The sequence below is a fragment of the Borostomias antarcticus genome (genome assembly GCF_949987555.1).
Source record: "Borostomias antarcticus genome assembly, chromosome: 37".
Lineage (NCBI taxonomy): Eukaryota > Metazoa > Chordata > Actinopteri > Stomiiformes > Stomiidae > Borostomias > Borostomias antarcticus.
Window position 1 is genome coordinate 998284 of NC_140270.1, and position 25000 is coordinate 1023283.

Sequence of the window (25000 nt, forward strand, 5' to 3'; positions counted from 1 at the left end):
CTACGGCCCCTCCCACCACCAACATTCATACGTCACATGTCTTTATGATGGTGGGGGAAGCCGGAGTACCCGGAGGGAGGCAGGCACGGGGAGAACATGCAAACTCCACACAGAAAGGACCTGGAACGACCGGGATTCGAACCCAGGACCTTCTTGCTGTGAGGCGACAGTGCTAACCACTGAGCCGCCGTGCTGCCCACGCCTGGCCGACTGAATCTGAGGGAAGTGAGGCGAGTGTGTGGAACCGCGCAAGCGTGCAACATCACACACGTGCTCTGGAACAGCCTCCCTCCACACATTAGACACGCACAGAACCTAGGGCTCTTTAAGTCTCAGCTTAAAACGCACTTGTTTTCACTGGCTTTTGCGGCCTGATAGCCTACATCCCCTGTCCTGTTTTGTGTCCTGTCCTTTTATTGTTCTGTGATTATGTGCACTTTATTCTGTTTTTTTGTTTTAGTTTATTTGATATATTGTACAGCACTTTGGTGCAACTTCGGTTGATTTTAAACGTGCTTTATAAATAAAGTTGACCTTGACCTTGTGTACCGGCTGACGCTGTCTTCCAGCGAAGCCTTGGTTAACTCCTCAGGTGTTGCGACAACATATTTCCACCGAATGTAGATGTTAGTGTCGCAACGCATCCAGGAAGTTCAGTAAAATGTGATCCACGTTGACGTTGCAGTCTGGGTACAGGGCCACTGTGGTCTGCTGTGAAGGCAATATTTCATCAAGGAAACACGATACACGAAGGACAACTGTAAAATACCGTACAGTTGTGAGACTTTCCATACTGTACAATAGTGACACATTCCCAGACAAAGATTCAGTACAAGTGAGATCTTTTCAACGGAACTAGTCTTAATATTTTTTTCTTGTAAACCCAGATAGCAAGCGGATGTGTAATGATCCTGGGCCATATATGGGCCGGAACTAAGGGCCAGATCTGGCCTGTATATGGCCCAGATCCGCTCGCTATCTGGGAAGTTAACCTGGCCCATAGTTGACCCTGAACGTGTCGTGCCGTGTGCCATACTGTAGGTGGCGCTGCAGCTGGAGCAGATGTGACCTATGCCGAGATTGGTCTCGAGGGCCAAAAAGCCGAGAAGAAAGGTAATCCTCGCTTCATAATCAACATCACAGTGTCCATATTGCATAACATACAGTACATCGCTCACATAGTAAGCAAGTAACATCTAAAAAAAAACACGACACTTTCCCAGACATGGATTAAATACAAGTACGATTAAGTAAGATTAACCCAATTATGTAGCATGAATCATCGTCCACAAAGCTTCTTTGGCTTCTATTTTAATATACTACATGTGCGATTGCCATACAGAGTTCAGGGGTCACAGGAAGTCCCTGTAGGTACTATCATTAATATGATATATCTGATGCAGAAAATGTTAATTACATCATAATACTGATGTATATTATATATGTTAATTACATCATAATACTGATGTATAGTGTTAATTACATCATAATACTGATGTATATTATATATGTTAATTACATCATAATACTGATGTATATTATATATGTTAATTACATCATAATACTGATGTATAGTGTTAATTCCATCATAATACTGATGTATATTATATATGTTAATTACATCATATTACTGATGTATAGTGTTAATTCCATCATAATACTGATGTATATTATATATGTTAATGACATCATAATACTGATGTAGTGTTAATTCCATCATATTACTGATGTATATAATATATGTTAATTACATCATATTACTTATGTATAGTGTTAATGACATCATAATACTATTGTATAGTGTTAATTACATCATAATACTGATGTATAGTGTTAATTACATCATAATACTGATGTATATTATATATGTTAATGACATCATAATACTGATGTATAGTGTTAATGACATCATAATACTGATATATAGTGTTAATTACATCATATTACTGATGTATATTATATATGTTAATTCCATCATAATACTGATGTATAGTGTTAATTCCATCATAATACTGATGTATAGTGTTAATGACATCATAATAGTGTTGTAGTAACTGTAATGTATCCATGTGGTTTATCCTCCAGGGTCGTCAACCTGATTCGGTCACTCTGAAGTGAGACGTGGCTGAGCTCTGGTCCAGATCATATCTCACCACTAGAGGGCAGCAAACACCCACTTTACTGTCGATCTCCAGAGCAACACATCTACAAGAGGAGAGTAAGGAAGTTGTGATCTTCAAGTTAAACCCATCCGGGAAGCAGAAAGGAAATCCTATTTTCTCAACTACAATTATACATGCCTCTGGGTTGGAATATATATATATTCTTCCAATTATGTCTCCCACACAAGTATGATCAAATGTTTTTCATCAGTTCTGTATAAAAAGTCTTTCCATTTTCACGCACTAATCTGGTTGTATTTTCGTATTTAGACCAGACTTCTGAGGTCAAAACCTAACATTTGTCCTCAAGTGATGACTAAAACGGGTGCTTGATGCATACTACGCTAAATACATACTCCCCATGGTTGATGCATACTATGTTAAATACACACTCGACATGGTTGATGCACACAATGTAAATACAATGCATACTACCTATGGCTGATGCATACTAAAAGTGAATAATAGCCCGAAATGTGAGAATTCATATGAAACTAGGAAATCAAGAAAACGTCAACAGATGAAATAAGACGCGTATGTGACAACTTTATTCACATAAAAATGTCATTTACAAACAGTACTGATCTCATTTTGATGTTATAAACAGGTCATTTACAAACAGTATTGCTCTGATTCACGCACGTTCTTCCACGCCGCTTGGCGGCCATGACAGTTCCAGAACTGTAGGTCATGTGATGAGTGCTGCCTTCATCTTCTTGGCTCTGCGTGCGGCTCCAGACAACTTCTTGGATTTGGGTCTGTTGCAGGGAGAGCAAGTTCAGACAGGGCCAAAAGAAAGGCAAATATCAACGCCACACACACACACACACACAACAACGAGACCTACTTGTCCTGCTTCGTCTGTGTTCTTTTGAGCGGGCACGCCCTGCGCTTGTGCGCCCGGCTGCCACAGTCGAAGCAGCCCTCCTGGTCCTGACCCTGGGTCTTCCCACAGGGGTGCACCGGGAGGGCGCAGCGGGAACACGACGGGCAGTGCCTCCACGCTGGGGACGAGGAGAGGGAGAGAGAGCGCTCGTTAAGACCGTCGAACCGCTGCGTGGGGTGGGACACTATGACTAGGGGTAAATGGTAAATGGACTGCACTTATATAGCGCTTTATCACCTTAGCGGCACTCAAAGCGCTTTACAATGGCCTCTCATTCACCCATTCACACACACATTCACACACCAATGGCGGTAGCTGCCATGCAAGGTGCTAACCTGCTCATTGGGAGCAATTTGGGGTTAGGTGTCTTGCTCAAGGACACTTCGACATGTGGACAGTCGGAGCTGGGATTCGAACCGCCGACCCTTCGATCACTGAACGACCCGCTCTACCAACTGAGCTACAGCCGCCAGGGGAATTTGTTGAGTATTTCAAACTTACATGGCTTGACGCATTTCTGACACACGGAGCAATGCTTCCACTCTCTGCCGTCCTGCAAGAGACAGGGGGGACAGTTGTCTCATGTCTGCATTTCCGTAACTAAAGCGTTTTCAGACAACACTAGATATCAGAATCAGTTTATTGCCAGGTAGATTACAACATACTACAGTAGGAATTTGCTACGGTCAAGTGTAACGCGTTTGTGATGTTTATATATACAGCACACACATTCTGTACACTTACTGAATATACACTCATCGCACTACATTCTGTATATTGTATTTGTATTCTGTACTGCTCGTTTGCGGTGTATATCAATCAATCAATCAAAGCTTTATTTGTATAGCGCATTTCATACCCAGAGGCAACACAATGCCTTTACAAGAAAATTAAAATGATAAAAGTATATAATACTGAAGCGTACCTTTGAGGGACAGACTTTGCATTCAGAGCAGTGCTTGTTCTGGGACCACACGTATCTCTCGCACGCGGAGCAGAACCTAGGATGGAAACAACGGCACTCAGACAGACGGACCCAGTTTCACCCGGACTCTCCTGGATATGGTGGAATACTTTCGCGCCGAAAGGAATTCCTTCAGAAGCCCAACAAGTAAACATTCATTTAGATTTCTCACTTCCCCTTTCCTGGGGTCAACAATTTACCTCAGAATTTTGTACATAGAGTCTCATAGAGACTTACCCATAATGCTCTTGATTGATGGAGAACATTTTCAGCTGATTCTATGTCGTCTCTCGTTGTGCCGTTAGCGGCATGCTAATGCTACCTCAATTGAACCGAGATCTATCACAATCTAGCATTCAAAGAAAACTCGTTTATTAACACTCCAAACAAGCAAGGATCGCCAGATAAACTAAACTCCTCATCAAAGTCAGACATTTCGAATGTGGCAGTTGCAACTTGTCATGTTGATAGTAAGAGAATGGGTTCAACAATAGTTGGACTTCAAAAATTATGGTAAAAAAACTCAAATGAGCCCCAGACAGACTGTCCTCATATTTGAATGCTAGCCGTTTCTACTGTATTGTGCTAGCATTAGCACGCCACTAACGCCCGAACGAGAGAAAGCATGGAAAATGCTTTGGCTGAAATGTTCTCCATCAGTCAACAACATTATGGGTTGTAGTCGTAAACGAGGCTCCAAAGTTCCAAATGTGGAACTACTAGGGCTGGGTGTAGAGTCGAATTTCAAGAATCGATTCGATTCCGATTCACAAGGTTCAGAATCGATTATCACGATTCGTTTCGATTCAATATCGATTCGGTTAGTGTTACTAAAACCTGTGTTTTGTTTTTTTTAGCTGTAACCTTAATTACATGACTGCCAAGTTATTCAACACATCAATACTAGGGCTGGGTATCAATACTCATTTCCCAAAATGAATGAATCATTGAATGAATTAATGAACTATTCATACCTTCATTTATTCATTCATTCATTAAATAAAAGATCAATTTTGGGATTAATGAATCGATTCTGAATCATTTGATTCAGAATCGATGAATAAATTTTTTAAACCCAGCCCTAGGAACTACCCCTTTAAATCTCATTGGACTCTGTAGTGTTTGTGCCAGCGTACCGGTATCCCTCTCCCTTAGGCAGGACGATGTCTCGGGGCGCCAGGTTGGTGAACAGACGCACAGGGGACTGTTTCCTGCCCGTCTTCCCGTGCTTGTAGAGGGGGTGGTTATCATAGTCCACCTACGATACACAACGCAAGTCATTATCACTCAGTTATATACTTGTATCATCTCTATAGCTGTGCGCATGTACAGACGCACTGTGGTCCGATGTGTGTGTGGTGTGTGTGTGTGTGTGTGTGTGTGTAGGAGTAATACCTGGTAGTCCAGCATGGTGAAAGAAGGGAAGCACTCAAGTATGCGAGGCTCAAAGAAGTACGGGAAGATCCAGACCATAGGCATCTCCTTGTTAGCGTTCTCTGGAGAGGGAGGAGGTTGTGAGCTCTGGCATTTCCATCACTTCCAAATATACCAATAAACAAATACTAATTTCGCCGCAAAAAAAATAATTCAATCAATCATGATTGATTGATTGATTGGAAATTTCGCCGCATCGTAACAAAAAAACAAGTCTTCTATTCTTAAACTGACTGGTAAACGTTGTGTGGTGCTGTAATACCGGAGATCACCACCGGGTGTCGGGAGCTCACCGGGGCTCTGGAGTTTCCTCCAGGTCTGTGAGACGAGTGAGAACGTGTCGGCTAGGGGCTTGACCAGGCCTCCGAACGGAGGGTCCGCCACCATCACCACCTTCTCCCCCTCGCCCTCGCCGAGGAAGGTCTGCAGGACGCCACTGGCAGCCTGGGCGGAGGGATACAGAACTAACCACTTACAGTATGAAGGGAACATCGACACAAAATAGGGCTCTGACAAACATGGGCTTTTGTATAGATTGACAGTGTTTTGGATTTAAAGTTGTTTTAAGTTTACAATCAAAGAAACAAATGTCTGCTTTAAAGAACACAACAGCTGGGGCGCCCCGGTAGCTCACCGGGTAAGGCGCGCCCCATATGAAGGCTAGTCCTTCGCGCGGCGGACCAGGGTTCGATTCCCGGCTCGGGTCCTGTGCCGCATGTCCTCCCCCCTCTCTCTCTCTCTCTCTCTCTCTCTCTCTCATTTCCTGTCTCTCTACACTGTCCTATAACATTTAAAGCTGAAAAGCCCTAAAAAATATCTTTGAAAAAAAGAATACAACAGCTCACTGGTCTAGTGTGGGTCAGGGCAAACCTCTTTAATGGAACAACAACATACAGGAGGGTTCAAGACTCTTACCTCGCCCCCAAAGAAGTGGTGGTTGAACATGTTGTAGTGGCAGAATTCATCCCGGCCATAGAACTGGGCATATCTGGAACAGAGGAACAGATTTCTACATCTTTCGTCGCAGGCTCAAAACTCATCTCTTCAAGAAGTACTACAACAATCCTCCCTCCTAAGCACTTATTATATTACATTGCACTGTACTTTAGATTGCTATTCTTGCACTTTGCCTTCAGCACTAGATGATGCTCTTAGTCACTTGTTTTAGAAAGAAGATGCATTGTGAGTTCTGGCAAGTAGTAGTACATTGGCTTTTCCTACGTTAAATGCAATTATTGTTAGTCGCTTTGGATAAAAGCATCTGCTAAATGACTGTAATGTAATGTACGTAAAAACCTGATTTGAATGTGTGACCAGGGGGTGTTTGGACTGAAACGTTGCTACAGTCTCATATCACTACTATAGGTAATGAAAAGTAAACAGTAGTTTACAGGGTTAAAAAACTTTCCGATACACCAAGTGGGTAAAGTACACGCTTCAGGGTTAGAATCACCAGGCGTGTGGGCGCAGATATTAACACACACCCTCTCTCTCTGACTGACACACACACACACACACACACACACACACACACACACACACACACACACGTCAAAATACACACACACGCACACACTCCATATCTGTCAAAATACACACACACACACACACACACACACACACACACTCTGTCAAAACACACACACAAACCGCAGGCGTCAGCTTGTCAACACGCAACACACCCTTTTCGAAACTCAGGAAACATTTAACCGACACGCATAGCAGAGAGGAACAGGCGAGCAGTGCTGTGAGTATCAAGATCTACAATCTTTAGCCATTTATTCAGAGGAAGTGAGTAACACGTTTAGACGGTTGTATTGCAAAGTCGTGGAAGTGGAAGTGTCTATGGTATGCAAGAGTAGCTAGCAGTACTGTACAAAAAAACCATGTAGCGTTTGCCTTTCAGGTTGATCTTGCCTGTCAGGCAAGCGCAGGCATATTTCGACAGAGGAAGCTTCAGTCCGAGCGCATACCAATGCTCTTAAAGCCAGGGGAACCACTTCCTTGTTGAAGGAGTGATACTTCCACAGCAGCAAAGCATGCTTTCATATGAAGTGCTACATGTGTTATTTGGCTACAAAGAGACTAGAGTGTACCAAAATCAGTATTAGGGCCGGGTACTGATTCGAACTTCAAGATTCGATTCCGATTCACAAGGTTCAGAATCGATTATCACGATTCAATTCGATTCGATTCAATATGGATTCGGTTAGTGTTACTAAAACCTGTTTTTTTTATAGATGTAACCTTAATTACATGACTGCCAAGTGATGCAACATCAATACTAGGGCTGGGTATCGATACTGATTTCCAAAAATGAATGAATGAATCATTGAATGAATTAATGAACTATTCATTCCTTCATTTATTCATGCATTAAATAAAAGATCGATTTTGGGATTCATGAATCGATTCTGAATCATTTGATTCAGAATCGATTCAGAATTGATTAATCGATCTTTTTAACCCAGCCCTAATCAGTATGTTTTTGTCTTTTTTATCAGCTGTAAGATGGCAGAACAAGACACCCTATCGGATGCTGTGGGGTTAGCAGTGCCCATCGGCGATACTCGGTTCCTCCAGGGTAGTGTTGGAGCTCCCCCTTCAGGCGGTCAGGGCGCACTACAGGAGGGCTGCCTCGGCCCGTCTCCCACAGACTCAACGGGGGACGGTGTGGTCCAGCCGTACCCTCGCTCCCCCAAACTCCTACGCAGGCTGGCTGAATCCGGGAAGCTCTCGGAGGTAAAACTCCGCTAATTAACAGAGTCAAATCTGTTCCATCAACCATCGGTCTGGGGAGGTTGGGATGTGGGTATAGGGATGAGGGTATAGGGATGAGTGAAATCTCTGCTATATAACTTTTTTGTATTCCTTCTATGTATGTAACTCTCCTACTGTGTACTATTTGCCCCACTATTTTAAGACTGTATATTTATCTGCCCAGGGACTGTGGGTGGAAATTAGCTGTTTAGCTATAACCTTGTACAGTGCATCTCTCCCTATTCTATAGGGTAAATGTCTACTGTACCTTGTCCCTGTCTTAAAAATCAATAAATAAAATCAATCAATCAAATGGTGTGAAGGTAGAGTGGTATAACGTTGCCTCAGCCATGATGTCTCATGATATACAACCGATTTAAACTCACAACGGCTTCATGGTGTCACGACAGCTGGACCACAGACTATAAGCAACTGATAGTTGACGAGGGGTCAATTAAGACGTCAATTAGGAGCACATTCATTAAGAATCCAGTCTAAGTGCGATTATCATGAGTCGGCGTGTTTTTATCTCAACCCGCTCTGCAGAAGGAGCTGTCCAGACGACTGGAGGAGCTGCAGGACGAGAGGACCAGAGCAAAAGCCCACATTCAGTCTCTGAAGAAACGCAGAACCGACCTCTCTGTAAGTCAAACGCTGCCCCCTTGTGGTCAGTACGTCCCACTGCAAGAACACCACCAGTAACACCGGATGATAACACCGGATGATAACACCGGATGACAGCACGGAGGTTCAGCCAGAGGGATCTTGTATTGTCACCAGTACCCGCTCACCCTGTGGGAGCCAGAACTAAATTTAGGGATGTAACGATAACCGGTATAATGATGAACCGTGATTAAATTTGATTACATTTATCGTGATAATTCTATCATTAAAACCGTGCTTGATTGCCCTGCTTTTGGAAAAACTCACTGTAAATACTGTCCAGCATCAACCAAAGCTAGCCACAGTCTCAAAGACTTATTTTAATTTCAATGCAAAAAAAAGTGCTAGTGCTGCTAATTGTATTTGTGGTTTTCAATAGAAAACTTGAAATTATTAAAGTGTGTATCTGTGGTTTGAAATTTTCAGCACATTTTACAATACCGCGATAATACTGATAACCGTGATAATTTTGGTCGTTATAATCGTGATATGACATTTTTATCTCTGAATAAATTAACCTTCGACCTGTACCCTATTCTCCCTCCTCTCTGTGATGAAGAGGAGCACCGAGACGAAGAAGCAGAAGGTGGCGGAGAGCTTCGAGGTCATGCGGGCGACCCTGAGGAGCGATGAACAGGCCGTTCTGGACTCGCTGGAGCGCGACCGCCGGGAGACCAGCGCCAGGCTGGACAAGGTTCTGAAGGACTGGGACCAGCACCTGGCTCAGGTCCAGAAGAGCATCGCCGCCACCCAGAATGCACTGGGGCCGCGGGGCGGAGGGGAAGGAGACGCGCAGGTGGTGGCCCCCGGAGCTCAAAATGGCGGTAGCACATAAAACGGACGTTGACACCGGGCGCTGTGACACTCTAACCGTTTTTTTCCCCATGTGGCTTTCTTTCAGGATCACTCTGAGAATGTCAGGTGAATATTCCTCTGATGAAAGGTGAAAGGTCGTCCCGTCTCAAGCCGTTATCGTATCTTACCGGGACTCTGGTCTGTACCTTTGTCTCCTAGCTGTCATAAGAAGGCGTCGGCCTCGGAGACGGAGATCAGGTTGGATGAGGACAGGGTCGAGAGGCTTCTGAGAACGCTGCGCTTCATCTCCAAAGACCTCCGAGCCCAGCTCCTCAGGAAGACTCTGCTGCTCGGTAACATGATCACCGTCTGCTTTCCTGTACCGTAACGTGGGCTGTGATCATGTGGGCTGTGATCATGTGGGCTGTGACAGGGTTATAATAGTTTTGCTTTTTTCATTAGTTTTTATTTTTATATCGTTTTAACTTTTTGTGTTCAATTTCAGTTTAGTTTTAATTAGTTTTTAAAGCAGATTTGCTAGTTTAGTTTATTTTATATTTTTTTGATAATGCTTAGTTTTAGTTTAGGAGGATAGATTTAATATCCACCCAAAATACTAGGCTTATGTATGGAATGAAAAAGGACATTTTCTCTACAATTTTAGTTTATTTAAGTTAGTTTTGTAAACACACAACAGTTTTAGTTAGTTATCGTTTTTTTGTAAAGCCTAGTTTTTATTTTTGTTTCAGTTAACGAAAATGTTTTTCACACCTAGTTTTCGTTTTTTAATTAGTTTTCGTTAACTTTAATAACCTTGGACTGTGATCATGTGGGCTGTGATCATGTGGACTGTGATAATGTGACCTGTGATAATGTGAGTTACTGAGAGTGGGTAGCTTGAGCTCCAATGAGCATCTCTGTTGCTTTCAGACTCCTCCCCTGTGGTGATTGACAGGCAGACCAGCCACAGCCACATCGCAGTGGCGGAAGATGGGCGGAGCCTATGCTACTCAAACCCGTCCGGGTCCGCTCCGGAACACCCCCTCCAGTTCGACAAGGTCTGCTGCGCCCTGGGCTCCGCGCCCGTGACGACGGGGCGGAGCTACTGGGAGGTGGGCGTCGGCTGCAGCTCCGCCTGGGCGGTGGGCGTGGCCTACGGCCGCCTGGAGAGGAAGGGGCGCGACGCCGGCGCCAAGCTGGGCCGGAACCGGAACTCGTGGTGCGTGGAGCTGCGCGACGGCCGCCTCTCCGCCTGGCACAACGAGCGGAGCGTGGCGTGCCAGACCGCCGGGCGCGCCGCGCCGCCGGGCGCGGTGGGCGTGTGGGTGGACTACGCCAAGGGGCGGCTGGCGTTCTACGACGCCGACACCATGAAAGTCCTGCAGGAGTTTTCGGCGGCGCTGTCCGCCGCGTTCGACAGGGCCCATCACCAGTTCACGGAGCCCCTCTACCCGGCGGTCCGCTTCCTGAGGCCCCCCGAGGGTCAGGTGTGCCCCAACCACGTGCGGGTCCGTGACCTCAACGACCCCTAGGCTTCACGGCATTCCGGAATCCGGAATTCCGGAATCTTGGATAGAGATTCCAAGCTGTGTGCTTGTGTGTGCTTTCTGAAACCATGCTTCCACGCATTATAAAACTCAGATAAAGCAGTGAGAGATTCAGTGTAAAGTTATACGTAAATAAAACTGACCTGAAATCAATGTCCAGGAGTAGACTCTTCATTGGCTTACTCTTCCCCTCCAGGTTCCTCAGCTTGATCAGCTCATGAAGTCTGAAACACAACAATTACAATCAATCATCATACTTCATATGTATAATGCCGGGCTCACACTACAGGATATTTAAAATCCTAACCAATTTCGAAATCGGGTTACATCACTCACATACGGAGAATCTTAACAGATATTCTTCTTGCGCATCTCAAACAAGCACACACAGCAAGATTTGAAAATAACGTCTCATCACACACTACAGGATCTTATCGTGCCCGAGGGAGCAACGAACCACTGGTCTCGCCGTCTCACTTGTAAAGTCGGGACGTAATAATCTTAAATATCAAACATGTTTGATATTATCGGGGCCGCCCCGATGGGTCTGCGAGCCGATCGGGAGGTAAAAGATTGGATCTGTAAACCCGTCACATTACAAGATCATCTGGGCCGATCATCGGCCCCCGAACAACGATTTCTCCTCCGATTGTCTGGAGGGGTGAATCGGGGATAAATCGGCCCAAAAATCCTGTAGTCTGAGCCCGGCATAAGACATTACACATCCCTCACACTCTTTTTGAGATATCCATGTGATGTATGCCATGTTTGTATGTTAGAATTTGCAGTTTCCTTGTTGAAAATAATGAAAAACTGAACAGATTTGGCTATCGGAACATCATAACAGGAAGTCCCATATAAATGAGTCCCACCTGGGCGTGCCCACGCAGAGCACCTTCCTGTAGCCTCGCCCCGCCAGGGTATCCAGCAGGAAGTGGCAGCTGCGGTCGGCGAACAGGTACTGGGCGTTGCTCTTCTTGTTCTCCAGGGGCCGCAGCAGCTTGCTGGGTCGTCTCAGCTGGGCGTCTGTGATGTCATCAACGGGCGCCTTATGACCGGCGTGGGTGCCTCTTTCTCCAGGTAGAAGGAGGAGCTGACATTCCTGACAGAACCGCCTCTGGTCATCAGGCAGGGATAGGATCTCTTTGAACCTGAGGGAGAAAGAAAAACGAAATTTGATTTGAGAAATTGGTGTGCTCGACTCAAAATGACTGTTGTACCATGAGTCTTGGGCTCAAAAAGCATGTGGTAGACTGACTACCTGCTAATAATTTGACACAACTGACCTCATGTCATCGTTTCTATTCAGTAATGCTGGGCTCAGACTACAGGATTTTTAGGCCGATTTATCCCCGATTCACCCCTCCCGACAATCGGAGGAGAAATCTGGTCTGGAACGTTGGTCGGGGCCGATAATCGGCCCAGATGATCTTGTAATGTGAGGGGTTTACACATCCAATCTTATACCTCCCGATCGGCTCGCAGACCCATCGGGGCGGCTCCGATAATATCAAACAAGTTTGATATTTAAGATTATTATGTCCCGACTTTACAAGCGAGACGGCAAGACCAGTGGTTCGTTGCTCCCTCGGGCACGATAAGATCCTGTAGTGTGTGATGAGCCGTTATTTTCAAATCTTGCTGTGTGTGCTTGTTTGAGATGCGCAAGAAGAACATCTTAAGATTCTCCTTATGTGCGTGATGTAACCCGATTTCGAAATTGGTTAGGATTTTAAATATCCTTTAGTGTGAGCCCGGCATCAGACCTGAATAGTCAAGCTTGTTACCTGGAGCAGTACTCCTGGTGGGTGAAGGGAGGCCTCTTGGACTTGTTCTCTGTCTCTCTGGCCAAAAGCCTGGCCTCTGACACCTACACAAACATCCAGTCACAGCACATTCAACACAATCCATTTTAAGGTGTAGTTATATTCAATGCAAGCAATCAGGCACAACTAAATCCAAGTTTGACATCCATTCGTGACATGATAGGCCTACTTACCTTATCTTCCTCCCACTGGAAGAAGTTGCATTCTTTTCTGTCTCTGCAAGCAGAACAAGCATAGAACCTCCTTCCTTTCTCTTCTCCTCTGTTGACTTTCTCAAATAACAGGGTTGGGCCTGGAAAAACACAAAATAACCTGTGATTTATCAATAATAGCTGTCCGATACTGTAATATTGGGCTAGTTTTTAGACCAACTATCTAACCAGTTATTTGGTCACGTTACCATGAGGACACGATGGTGCCTTTTTATCCCCTTTTTGAAGAATGACTTCTATTCCAAACTCATCATCTCCACCCTCTTCTTCAGTAGGCTTTGCATCACCTAGTTCCACATCCATCTTGTAAATTAGATCTATCCGATCTGTTTTATCAGGTTTTATCAAAATATCAGACGCACGCTGCTTGACAGGTCTGTCTCAAGTCGCGGGTAATTGACGTCACAGAATGATATCAAGGCGAGGCAAGGCAAGTTTATTTATATAGCACATTTCAGCCACAGGGCAATTCAAGGTGCTTTACATGAGACATTAAAAGTATTAAAAAAAAGCAAGACATTATAGACATTTAAAACAAAAGGCAGGACAAATTAAAAGCATTAAAACAAAAAGCAAGTCATTATAGACATTTAAACAAAAAGCAGGACAAATAGGAATAAAAGTGACAGTGCAGTATACTGGTAAACACAGCTCCTCTTAGAAAGCAGTGGCAAAAAGAAAAGTCTTTATCTAGATTTTTAGACTCTAATAGACTTTATCTATTAGAAATAGTCTAATATCAGATACAAATGTTGCCAATGAGCGCAACCCATAAATTCTAGCGTGCATTAGTAGGCTACAAGTATTTGTATCTCGTAAAAAAAAAAACTAATAATAATAATAAAAGTATAATAATAAAATACAAAAAATAATAAAAGCTTTGACTTGAGGATGTTGATGCAAATGTAACAGAATTTGTCCAGCAGGCCGAGGCACACAACTTCAAGTAAAGCCATTAGAAGTACATTTCCTGAATAAAATGTATGTGGGCTGCATGAGCAGAGCTCATCAGATGCATACAGAGAACTGGGTCACTTTGCTATCCGGAAAAAGGGGGTGCAGTCATTTTGTTTTGTGGAAATAATAAAGGTTACACAATTTCATGAAGTTAGAATTGCAACATTAGAATGTCAGAACATGCCCCATATCATGTTCCAGCTAACGTTGCCTATGAGAAACTCAACACATTTGAAGTGAGTCCACCTTATTGTTAGCTGTTATTTTGGGGGTAAAGTTGTTCTGGATGTAATATGGGAATTGGGACATGGCGTGAGCTTCCTTTGGCTAAAACTATCTATGCTAACTAGCATAATCACAGAGGTTAGCTAGGCAAGCCAGATAACTAGCTAACAATGCCAGCTGGGTTAGCTGGCTAGCTAATGTTGTTGAAATGATGTAAAGTTACTGTGTTTATTTGCATATACAGAAAGTGACCGAATTGATCCAATCACAAGTGGTCACTTAAGTCACATGTGGAGACGCATTCTAATGGCAGGTGTCAATGTACTTGAGCTGTCCATTTGCAAAAAGTCATCATCCTTCTGCACTTAAGTTACTGTCTTTTGCCTTTGTAGTGCAGTATTATCACCCACCCTACTACTAGACGTAGCTTTATGCTAGCCAGATATACAGTATAGGCTAGATATCAAAACTCAAGAGTCAGTGAGAGGCAGGGGGCTTGTTACCACAAGGGAACATGCATAATGGGTGGGGGAAACGTGCACTTGTTGACTTACTCAGATAACAGGGTTGGGCCTGACAGCACACGAACGAAGCTGTAACTCCCGCTTACAACCAGACAAAGATGCCACACTTTCACATGGTCCTGTAATCGTAAACTCCTCTACCCTCTCGTCATGTACTCACGATCGAGACTTGATTAAAACCGAATAGAGCATCGGCTCGGTAGTCTTTATTTAGGCCACGGTTTTCTCTCTCATCTGTTCACAGTAAGGAAGACGCAAGCGATACTGAGACCTGAGAAGCTGTTTCCACACGCAGGGAGAGATTGAATATCCAGAGAAACGAGAGGTGAGCACTGTATCTCGTTTTATAATCTTACACCTCTGTGTTTGAATGATTTATTAGAATGATGTATCACGGTGCCATTATTATTCAATGCTATTCTTTTTGTAGAAAATGTCAAGCCGAGAACAGGAATGATTAAACCTTCCATTATTTCTGTTGCATGTTCTCTCTCTCTCTCCCCCCTCTCTCTCTCATATTCAGTCTGTCTCTCTTTCTCTCCCCCTCTCTATCTCTCCCTCACATTGTGTCCTTATTGCATGTTCTTCATTAAAAACTCTTAGTCTAAGAGTAGAGAGAAAGAACTCCTACACAATCTTCTTCACTTGCAGTTGATCAATGTATTAAAAACAACTTTTCGGTCGCATGACCTTCATCAAGTTGTCTTTCCAGAACACAGGGAGAGACACTCATTTAAATAGATTGGTAGACCTACATTTACCAATCGGATCGCACTACAAACTGACATCACTCATTAAGCATAAAATTAAAGCAAAATATCATATAATACATACCTTTAACTAGAAATGATGCTGAGAAAGCACAGACCTCCGCCCCTGAATGCATTCCATGGCTCTGTGTGCGCCAACATGGGTTCTAAATTTAAGCAATAAACCACGAGAGGCCGTGTGTTATAGTGATTTTATAACAGCTAGGGGGCGTTGTTAGGCACGACGCGAAGCGGAGCCATGAACGATGATATGTATGATACTGCATATTCGCTCTGCGACATACTGTATCAATTATCCAGTTGTCAAATCTGTTTGCCAACAAACTGTTTATAATAGCCAGACACCTCATTGTCCCCTAATCAATAACTCTTTTTCCCACATCGTGGTATATAACTATCAGTCATACTGTCACGTTCATTGCGGGGACAGGATGTTACCTTAAAATCGAGGGGTAGCTATTGCATATTCGTGTGAAAAGTCACACAGTCAGCCAGTCAGATTTCACTGTTTATTAACCAGGCAAAGTTGAAAGGCTTGCTAGCATATGGGTCATTGTCACTTGCATCAGTCACTCATCCCTCTCTACCCCCCCCCCTCTCTCTTTCTCTCTCTCTCTCTCTTGTCTCTGTGTTTGAGGACCGTCCATAACAAACCAGCATGGAGGAAGAGAGTCCCTTACAAACCAACATGGAGGGAGAGAGTCCCTTACAGGAGGGAGTCCTGCTAGACCAGGAAACGTTTTCCTGTTTTGTCTGTCTAAACGTCTTAAAGGATCCGGTCACCCTCGCCTGTGGTCACAGCTACTGTAGCAGCTGTATCGAGGGCTGCTTTAACCAGGATGAGGCGAAGGGCGTCTACAGCTGCCCCCAGTGTAGACGGAGCTTCACCCCGAGGCCTTCGCTGGTGAGGAACAGCGTGTTGGCTGAGGAGGTGGAGAAGCTGAAGGAGACGGGAGGAGTCCAGGAGCCCGCCCAGGAGCCGGAGCCCGCCCAGGAGCCCGCGCCCGCCGAGCCGATGACCCCAGCTGAGGCAGAGCCGGAACCCCTAGTGCCCTGTGACCTCTGCATCGGGACCAGGAAGCAGAGCGCCTTCAGGTCCTGTCTGATGTGTCTGGTGTCCTACTGTGAGACTCACCTCCAGCCCCACTACCAGTACCCGGTTCTGAAGAGGCACCTGCTGGTCAGAGCTTCGTGTCGACTGGAGGAGAGGATCTGCGCGAGTCATGACAAGTTTCTGGAGGGCTTCTGTAGGACCGACCAGCTGTGTATCTGTCTGATGTGTGTCCTAGATGACCATAAAGGTCACGATGTGGTGTCAGCCAAAGCTGAGAGGGAGGAGAAGCAGGTGAGACGAGAAGCACTATGAAAAATCGGTAATAATTGTTGAGTTTAAAAATGTTTTTCTCTTTCTGAATGGCAGTGCCATTCTCCTGTCTGTGTCTTTTGTGAGTCCAACGTCTAGTCGGAACTGCTTATTGGCTGTCATGGTGAACGATATAATTTCAAGTGCGGACTCAGGAAATACTGGAGAAGTTTAATCACAGAGATGATTGATTGTATTTTACAGAATGTCTCTTAACCCTTTTAACCCTGAAAGTACAGTGACAACATTTTGAATATTAATTGGATTTTCCCTATAATACTAGAAAGCGCAGTTTCTCAGCTTTCAGCAAGTGTTGGAGTGAGGAATTTTTTAGATTTGTTAGATATTTTTTTAAATATTATTAAATATGTGTTAGATATTTTTTAAATGTTGCCGGTGACGTGGTCGTATCGAAAGGGTTAATATTAGATCTAACACCCACCATGTATGTAACCACAACCCAAGCGTTATAGTTCACATCTGTTCTGGGCAGTTAGGAGTTCAAATCCTATTTAGTAGCTGAACATACGGTATGTTGCTGTTAGATATGTTGTGACAGGGAGTTCTGTTGTAACTCTAATGTGTTGTTGAATGTGTTTATCTCCAGAGCACGTTAGGCCTGATTCAGCAGAAAGTCCTGCAGAGAGTCATGGAGAGAGAGAAGGAGATGAAGGAGATCCAAGAGACTGTGGAGTCTCTCCAGGTCAGCATCAGGATATCGACTACTGGATGATTCAAGGAGGGTTGTCATATGACAACAATTACATGTTCCATACTGGAGCTATGGTGGTGGAAAGTATAGGAAAGGTATAATTATCACGTTCATGATTATTATATTAACTTTCTTTCTTTTTCTTTCTCTCTCCCTCTTTCTTTTTTCTCTTTCCCTCTCCATCTCTTTCTTTCTTTCTTTCTTTACTCTCTGTCTTTCTTCCCTCTCTACAGCGTTCTGGCCAAGCAGCAGAGGAGGACAGTGAAAGGATCTTCACCGAGTTGATCCGCTCCATTGAGAAAAGCCGCACTGAGGTGAAGGAGCTGATCAGAGCCCAGCAGAGGGCAGCAGTGAGTGAGGCTGAAGGCCTGGTGGAGAGACTGGAGCAGGAGATATCTGAGCTGAAGAGGAGAGACGCTGAGCTGGAGGAGCTCTCATACACAGATGACCACATCCACTTCCTGCAGGTAGCTGGACTACCCTGGCTGCTACGATACAAACTTTAACTCACTGTCTACACTACATTACACTACATTACAGTCATTTAGCAGACACTTTTATCCAAAGCGACATACAATCATTTTATCATCCCTGCATAATGTGTACACTCTGTCTTTCTGTCTCTCTACTCTCCTCCTTTTCGTCTTTCTTTCTTTCTTTCTTTCTTTTTTTCTTTCTTTCTTTCTTTATTTTGTTCTTTCTTTCTTTTTCTTTCTTTCTTTCTTTCTTTCTTTCTTTCTTTCTTTCTTTCTTTCTTTCTTTCTTTCTTTCTTTCTGTCTTTCTGTCTCTCTACTCTCCTCCTTTTTGTCCTCCTTTTGCCTTTCTTTTTCTTTCTTTCTTTCTTTCTTTCTTTTTCTTTCTTTCTTTCTTTCTTTCTTTCTTTCTTTCTTTCTTTCTTTCTTTCTTTCTCTCTCTCTCTCTCTCTCTCTCTCTCTCTCTCCCCAGACCTACAAGTCTCTCTACACTCTCAGTGTATCTCCAGACCCACCCAGCCTCTCTGCTCATAATCTTCAGTACTTCAGTCAGGTGACTCAGGCCGTCTCTAAAGTCAGAGCGAAACTAGAGGACGTGATCAAGGGCGAAGGGTGGTCCAAGATCTCCTTCACAGGCGTGTTGGAGTCAGAAGTCTCCATAGAGCTCCCGCCTCCCGAGCAAAATCCCAGAGCGGACTTCCTACAACGTGAGTCTCCAAAGTCTCCAACTCTCCATTGACACATGTTGAATGATACATCCTGATACTAACACCAGCTTTAACACGGAGACAGATGAACGATCGTGTTGTTGTTAACTCTGATCTGGTCTCTGCTCTGCTCCCAGATTCCTGTGAGCTCATGCTGGACCCAAACACAGCAAACACACACCTCTCTCTGTCTGAGGACTACAGGACGGTGAAACACCTCCAGCCTCAGATATATGAGGACCATCCAGACAGATTCATCGGCTACACCCAGGTTCTGTGCGTAGAGGGTCTGTCTGGACACTGTTACTGGGAGGTGGACTGGAGAGGTAACACTGTTGACATAGCAGTCTCGTATAAAGACATCAGCAGGACAGACAGCAGCTCCTGGTTTGGTGGAAATGACAAGTCCTGGATGTTGCGGTGCTCTGGTGACGGTTACAGTTTCTACCATAATAAAGTTGAGACTAAAGTCTCAGGTCCTCGATCCTCCACAGTAGGAGTGTATCTGGATCACAAGGCAGGTACTCTGGCCTTCTACAGTGGCTCTGACACACTGACCCTCCTCCACAGAGTCCAGACCACATTCACCCAGCCACTCTATCCTGGGTTTTTGCTTTGGAATTGGAATAACAGTGCAGAGATTAGTAAACTGTGGTAGAGGAGTGATACCTTCTTTCAGTCTATAGAATGGGGCTAGCTTTTCTTTGAGCTTCTGAGCTTGAGCTAGGATAGTCTAAATGCTGCTTAATCAATCAGATCAATCAATCAATCAATCAAAGCTTTATTTGTATAGCGCATTTCATACCACGAGGCAACACAATGCGCTTTACAGAGAACAAGGGAGGTGGGCATACGTCCCACCCCTACATATTCCAGAGGGAAGCAAAAAACAGTATCACCCAGGGGCCAGACGACTCTACCGACTATAGAATCACTGCCTGACATGCTATCGACATAAATAGTTACTTGTTATATTATCAAGTGTTTGGTGACATACAGTATTGTACTCACTGTTGAAATGGAAGTGTTTACAGTATGACTGCTGTTGTTTGTGATTGGTTAGTGGTTTTCTCTTGCATGGTTATTTACCTAAACAACAAAATAAAGACCTGTGAAAATGAAAGACATTTCTCATTATTTGTACTGTAGGAACATTTGTGGAATTTGTTCTCTTTACTTTACTCTCTACTCCCATCACACCCTATCTCCTGTCTCCATCCTTCTCATCCCTCTATACTTCTCTCCCTCCCTCTCTTCATCACCCTCTTTCCCTTGAATATCTGTGTTGTTTTTCTCCTTCCCTCCATCTCTATCTCTCCCTTTACACAAGCTTCCCTCTCCTGTTCTCTGTACATTCATTATAATGTCTAAACTGGCCATGTCACTCATAATTTTAGGACTTCTATATTTTTGGGGTCGCTGGCTGGAATGAAGCGATGACATCTAGCTCCCCGCTGCTGGAACCCGATCGCCACTGCCTTCGTTCCTGGCTCCGCCGCCTGGGGACAAAGGACAAAAGTTTGCCTAGCCGGCTTCGGTTGCATATGCAAATTAGGTGACAAGACTCCATGTTTCTGCAGTGCATGACATCAGGGGTCAGCCAGAAATGGCGTTGAGGCCGCTGGGCCGGCAGGGTGTCAGGGTTCTTGTGTACCTGCCTGGACAACCTGCCGGTTCTCGCTCCATCGCCCCTTTTCTGGCGTTGAAGCATGCCGCCATGGTGGTGAGCTAGCAGAAGAGTGTTCTATCGCTGGCCCGTCAGGTTGTTTACCTTGGTATCAGCCTGGACACGGGCGCCATGAGAGCGGCCTGTCCAAGCCAAGGACAGAAATGCTGGAGAGTCTCACTTTCTGCCCCTCTGCGGTCTTAGTTTTGTCAGTGATCTTCTGGGCCTCATGGCAGAAGCTCATGTGGTGTTGACACTGGAACTGCTGCACTTGAGATGCACCCAGAGGTGGTTCGCACAGCTCCATCAAGATCCCTATTGGAGAGACCGGTGCGTAATTTCGCAAGCTTCAATAGGCAGGATGTCGGCTCATGTCACACTTTTCACAAACACGTTTCTAGAAGACTGGGGTGGTACATGGGTGGTTTACGGGCCATAGGTGGTTTATGGGCTGCCAGAGAGTGGCGCCACATCAACCTACTTGAGCTGAAGACGGTGTTGAGGGGGCACGATGGTTGGTATGGTCAGACAACCAGACCACAGTGGCTCACATCAACCGGCAGGGAGGGGTTCGGTCACTGCCGCTTCACCGTTTGGCGGTGGCGCTGTGGTGATGGGCTCATGTCAACCTCCGGAATCTGATGCCTCGGCACATAGCCAGTCACCTGAATGTCGGGGCAGACTTGATGTCTTGGGGCGCAACCAGGTGAGTAAAGCCTATATCCTCAGAATGTGCCGCAACTTTGGGCTCAGTTCGGGATGGCCGAGGTGGACCTGTTTGCTTCGAAAGAGAATGCAAAGTGTTTCCTGTGGTTCTCCCTGAATCAGCCTCCATTAGGAGTGGATGCCTTCGCGTATTTCCCCTGGCTGAAGGTGCTACTGTATGCTTTCCCACCAGCGGGCCAAATCCTACCATTGTTGGCCGGGGTGTGCGGTCTATGGGCATTCCCTGGTCAAGTGTTTTTTGGCTGCTTCGCCCTGTGCATAAAACCACCGTGGGATCTGCCTTCGGTCCTGAGCGGGTTCTGTGGAGCTCCATTCGAGCCAATGGATCAGATTTCCCTAAAGTGGCTTTCGATCAAGACCGCTTTGCTTCTCTCTTTGACCTCAGGCAAGTGGGTTAGCGATTTGCGGGCGCTGACCGTCCTTCTCATCACCGGTGATGGGAATAAGGCCGTTTTGCACATGGACCCATCCGGAGCTCCACGAAATAGAACGATGGTTATGCATCACAACCCTAGCTCTGTGAGTGGAGCGAAGCCCCACAGGGCGCAGACTTTGTTGAACCCCAGTCTGCTCGCTGGAAGTTTCGGCTAAGAGCAGATGAACAGTCTTGGTTCCCTTTTATAGCGGTGCACGTGTTCTGATTGGTCGTAGGGGGCTTGTATGTTTTTTTTTCTTCAGTCGACGTAGCTAGCTACGATTGGTTAAGCTAATGAGGAGCGTTGCTCCACTCAGAGAACTAGGGTTACGATGCGGAACCATTGTTTTCTCTCTGTTCACAGTAAGGAAGACACAAGTGATACTGAGACCTGAGAAGCTGTTTCCACACGTCCACAGAGAGAGATTGAATATCCAGTAAACAAAAGAAGTGAGTTTCTCATTTTACACCTCTGTGTTTAAATGATTTACTAGAACGATTTATCGGTAGCCTATGCCATTGTTGTTCGATACTATTATATGCTTTTTGTAGAAAATATCAAGCCACAGGAATGATTTCTTAAACCTTGGATTGTTTCTGTTGTTTCGATTGTCCCTCCCCCCTGCTCTCTCTCATATGTACAACTTATTCTGTCTGTCTCCCTTTCTCTCCGCCTCTGTCAAATTCAAATTTAAATATTGTTATGTTAATAAAAAACAGTGTATTATTAACATTGACCAATAATAATAAATTAATATGATAATATACAAATAACAATACTGTGAAATCAAAACCATCTAACAACAATGCAATTTATAATATAATAACATGGGGAGGTGGTAATATTTTTACAGATGTAGTCACACGTTTGCTACAGAACTTGTTTACCTTAATTTATGACAACAGTCGACATATTTTGCAGGTAACGACTTTTCTCTCCACATAAAACTGATACTGTAGTGATTCTGACATGATGTCACAGTTTCTGAGGATCAGGGCGATTAATAAAAAGGACACATTATTTATTTAATCAAAGAAAATCTTTCTCAAATTGATTGTATTTGTTCCTGTCACATTGAACATATTCGGTTAAACCCTCATCATTACATTAGTAGCAGCATTACGTTTGCATTCGTTTCACAATGAAAATGAAGACATGATTGGAGGAGGAGAAGGGGGTTATAGTTAGTCCTAGAGTTAGCATCAGTCCGTCTGTTACCAGCAATGCAAAGCTGTTGTACTAACGAGTAAAAGATTAGTTAAAGATGTGCATTCTGTCTCTATCTTTGTTTCTCCCTCTCTCTCTCTCTCTCTCTCTCTCTCACACACACACACAAGCGCACACATGTATGCACACATGTGTGTAAACATACACACACACACACAGGCTGTCTGTCTCTGCCATCTTCTGTCAGAACAAATATGTGTGCTCATCTTTTACTGATCACTGTGTGTTATTGATAACTTCAGCTTAGACTGCATGAATGAATATATTTTATTTTTGTGTCTGGTCATACACATGGAATCCCTCATGGGATTATTCAGACACCTCTATTGATCACAAAACAAAAAGAAAACATTATATTCCAGAATCTTAACCACCACCAGCTAACGGCACAATACTTAAATATCCTCAAACTAAATGTACACATAAACAAACATCATGAAACATAAAGATAAGCCTTTCACACTCCAGGATATCTCCCACAATTGGAGAAATAAAACAAAACAATCAAAAAGAAAACAATAAGAATACAAACATACAAACACAGCCCCCTTACCACAAGACACAGCTTAAAGAAAATGATTATCTATCATACAGTATGTTATTGTCCTCCTACCCCATGCGTTAGAGATATTCTAAATTATTATAAAATTATATAATATAAATTAATAGTATATTAACTAATTTATTATAAAAAATAAATTCCATTAAAGCTCCATTCTCCTGTCTATCTAATCTAAATCAGGAGCGTGCACTTTTTCAAACAATATTTCTGCTAAGTCATGATATAAAGGACAATACATTGTGAAATTGTTTCAACTTCATTGAACTCATAATATTCACAAATCATTTTATCTTCAGTCACACTGTCGACACTTGATTAAAACTGAATAGAAGATTAGGTCAGTAGCAGTTATTAAGCCGTAGTTAATAATAATACCCATAATTCTCTCTCATCTGTTGACAGTAAGGAAGACAAAAGTCACCCTGAGACCAGAGAATGTGATTCCACCCGGCGACAGAGAGAGATTGAATATTCAGAGGGAGGATCTCGTTCCCTCCACCCCAGCAACAGCGCAGAGAGAGAGAGGTAATGTTTTTGTTTGTTTGTTTGTTTGTTTGCCGTGTGTTTATTACCTCCAACCCAGCGAAAGCACAGGGTGAGAGAGAACGTTTTCAGTGGCTTGTGTTGATTGGTTGGTTTATTTATTTATTCATGTATTGATTGTATTTTTTAGTAGGATTATGTAAAAAATTACTTGACCGATTTTCACAAAACTCAGTGGAGGGGTGTAGCATGGGTCAACTTAGAACCCATTCGATTTTGGAGTGGATCCAAAACATGGGCCAGGTCCACAAGCCACCCAAACACGGCCGACCATTCACCCCCATTCATTTTTTGGACAGGCTCAGGAGGGAAAAATCCCACCATTCATTGTCAATGTGGGGAATTGAATTGGCCATATCTCGACATGGGAGGGTCACAGAGCAAAGCCAAACATGTCCTGCCCACACGCACAGAGCCACAAGATGCACTCGTGGGCGGAGGTCTGTTTCCATAATGTTACACCATGATTTATTAGAATGATGTATCGCTATGCCATTATTGCTCAGTGCCATTATATTCTTTTTGTAGAAAATATCAAGCCAATAACAGGAATGGTTTCTTAAACCTAATTATTTCTGTTGCTTTCTCTCTGTCTCGTATGTGTCCCTCTCTCCTCCTCTATGACTCTCTCTCCCTGTCTCTCCATCTCCCTTTCACCATCTGTCTATCCTCACTTTATCTCTCTCCTCTCTCCCTCTATATCTCTTTCTTTCTATCTCTGTATCTCCTCCACTCTCTCTCTGTCCCTGTCTCTCTCCCTTTCATTCTCTATGTCCCTGTCTGTGTCCCCCCCCCCCCCCTCTCTTTATCTCTCTCTCTCACTCTGTTTCCTTCTTGTATATTTCTCATTCCAAACTCTCACAGAACCAGAAGGGAGCA

At 44.1% G+C, this 25000-nt stretch overlaps 3 protein-coding genes across 3 annotated transcripts in view; 2 read left to right on the plus strand and 1 right to left on the minus strand.

Moving 5' to 3' along the window:
- Nucleotides 1–2730: 2730 nt before the first annotated feature.
- On the minus strand, nucleotides 2731–13618 carry zcchc4 (zinc finger, CCHC domain containing 4). Its single transcript, XM_084461210.1, has 13 exons — nucleotides 13438–13618; nucleotides 13211–13329; nucleotides 12999–13081; nucleotides 12084–12362; nucleotides 11355–11435; nucleotides 6362–6434; nucleotides 5740–5890; nucleotides 5408–5508; nucleotides 5149–5270; nucleotides 3974–4049; nucleotides 3550–3601; nucleotides 3010–3166; nucleotides 2731–2920 (listed from the first exon to the last, which is right to left on the minus strand). The coding sequence occupies exons 1-13, from the start codon at nucleotides 13550–13552 to the stop codon at nucleotides 2851–2853; spliced, it is 1479 nt and encodes a 492-aa protein (XP_084317336.1). The 5' UTR covers nucleotides 13553–13618; the 3' UTR covers nucleotides 2731–2850.
- Nucleotides 7958–11196, plus strand: LOC311328104 (E3 ubiquitin-protein ligase TRIM62; the record flags this gene model as incomplete). Its single annotated transcript, XM_084461230.1, has 6 exons — nucleotides 7958–8188; nucleotides 8753–8848; nucleotides 9429–9693; nucleotides 9791–9812; nucleotides 9884–10017; nucleotides 10595–11196. 6 exons carry the CDS (start codon nucleotides 7958–7960, stop codon nucleotides 11194–11196), a joined length of 1350 nt encoding a protein of 449 aa, XP_084317356.1.
- Nucleotides 13619–16383: 2765 nt separating the features above from the next.
- Nucleotides 16384–25000, plus strand: part of LOC311328045 (uncharacterized protein) — a gene marked incomplete at both ends in the record, with an annotated part of 12872 nt that continues 4255 nt past the window's right edge. Inside the window, 6 exons of the mRNA XM_084461161.1 lie at nucleotides 16384–17070; nucleotides 17696–17791; nucleotides 18034–18267; nucleotides 18816–18981; nucleotides 19119–19307; nucleotides 24986–25000. The exon at nucleotides 24986–25000 is cut by the window's right edge and continues 806 nt beyond it. Of these exons, the coding sequence (XP_084317287.1) occupies nucleotides 16384–17070; nucleotides 17696–17791; nucleotides 18034–18267; nucleotides 18816–18981; nucleotides 19119–19307; nucleotides 24986–25000 (1387 nt within the window). The remainder of the gene's footprint in view (nucleotides 17071–17695; nucleotides 17792–18033; nucleotides 18268–18815; nucleotides 18982–19118; nucleotides 19308–24985) is intronic.

Excerpts from the sequence above, each read along its gene's own strand:
- zcchc4 (XM_084461210.1), bottom strand. The coding sequence starts at position 13,552 with ATGGATGTGGAACTAGGTGATGCAAAGCCTACTGAAGAAGAGGGTGGA. Across the intron at positions 3,602-3,973 it reads GCAAAGTCTGTCCCTCAAAG|GACGGCAGAGAGTGGAAGCA; the intron begins GTACGCTTCAGT and ends TGTCTCTTGCAG. Across the intron at positions 2,921-3,009 it reads ACACAGACGAAGCAGGACAA|ACCCAAATCCAAGAAGTTGT; the intron begins GTAGGTCTCGTT and ends TCCCTGCAACAG.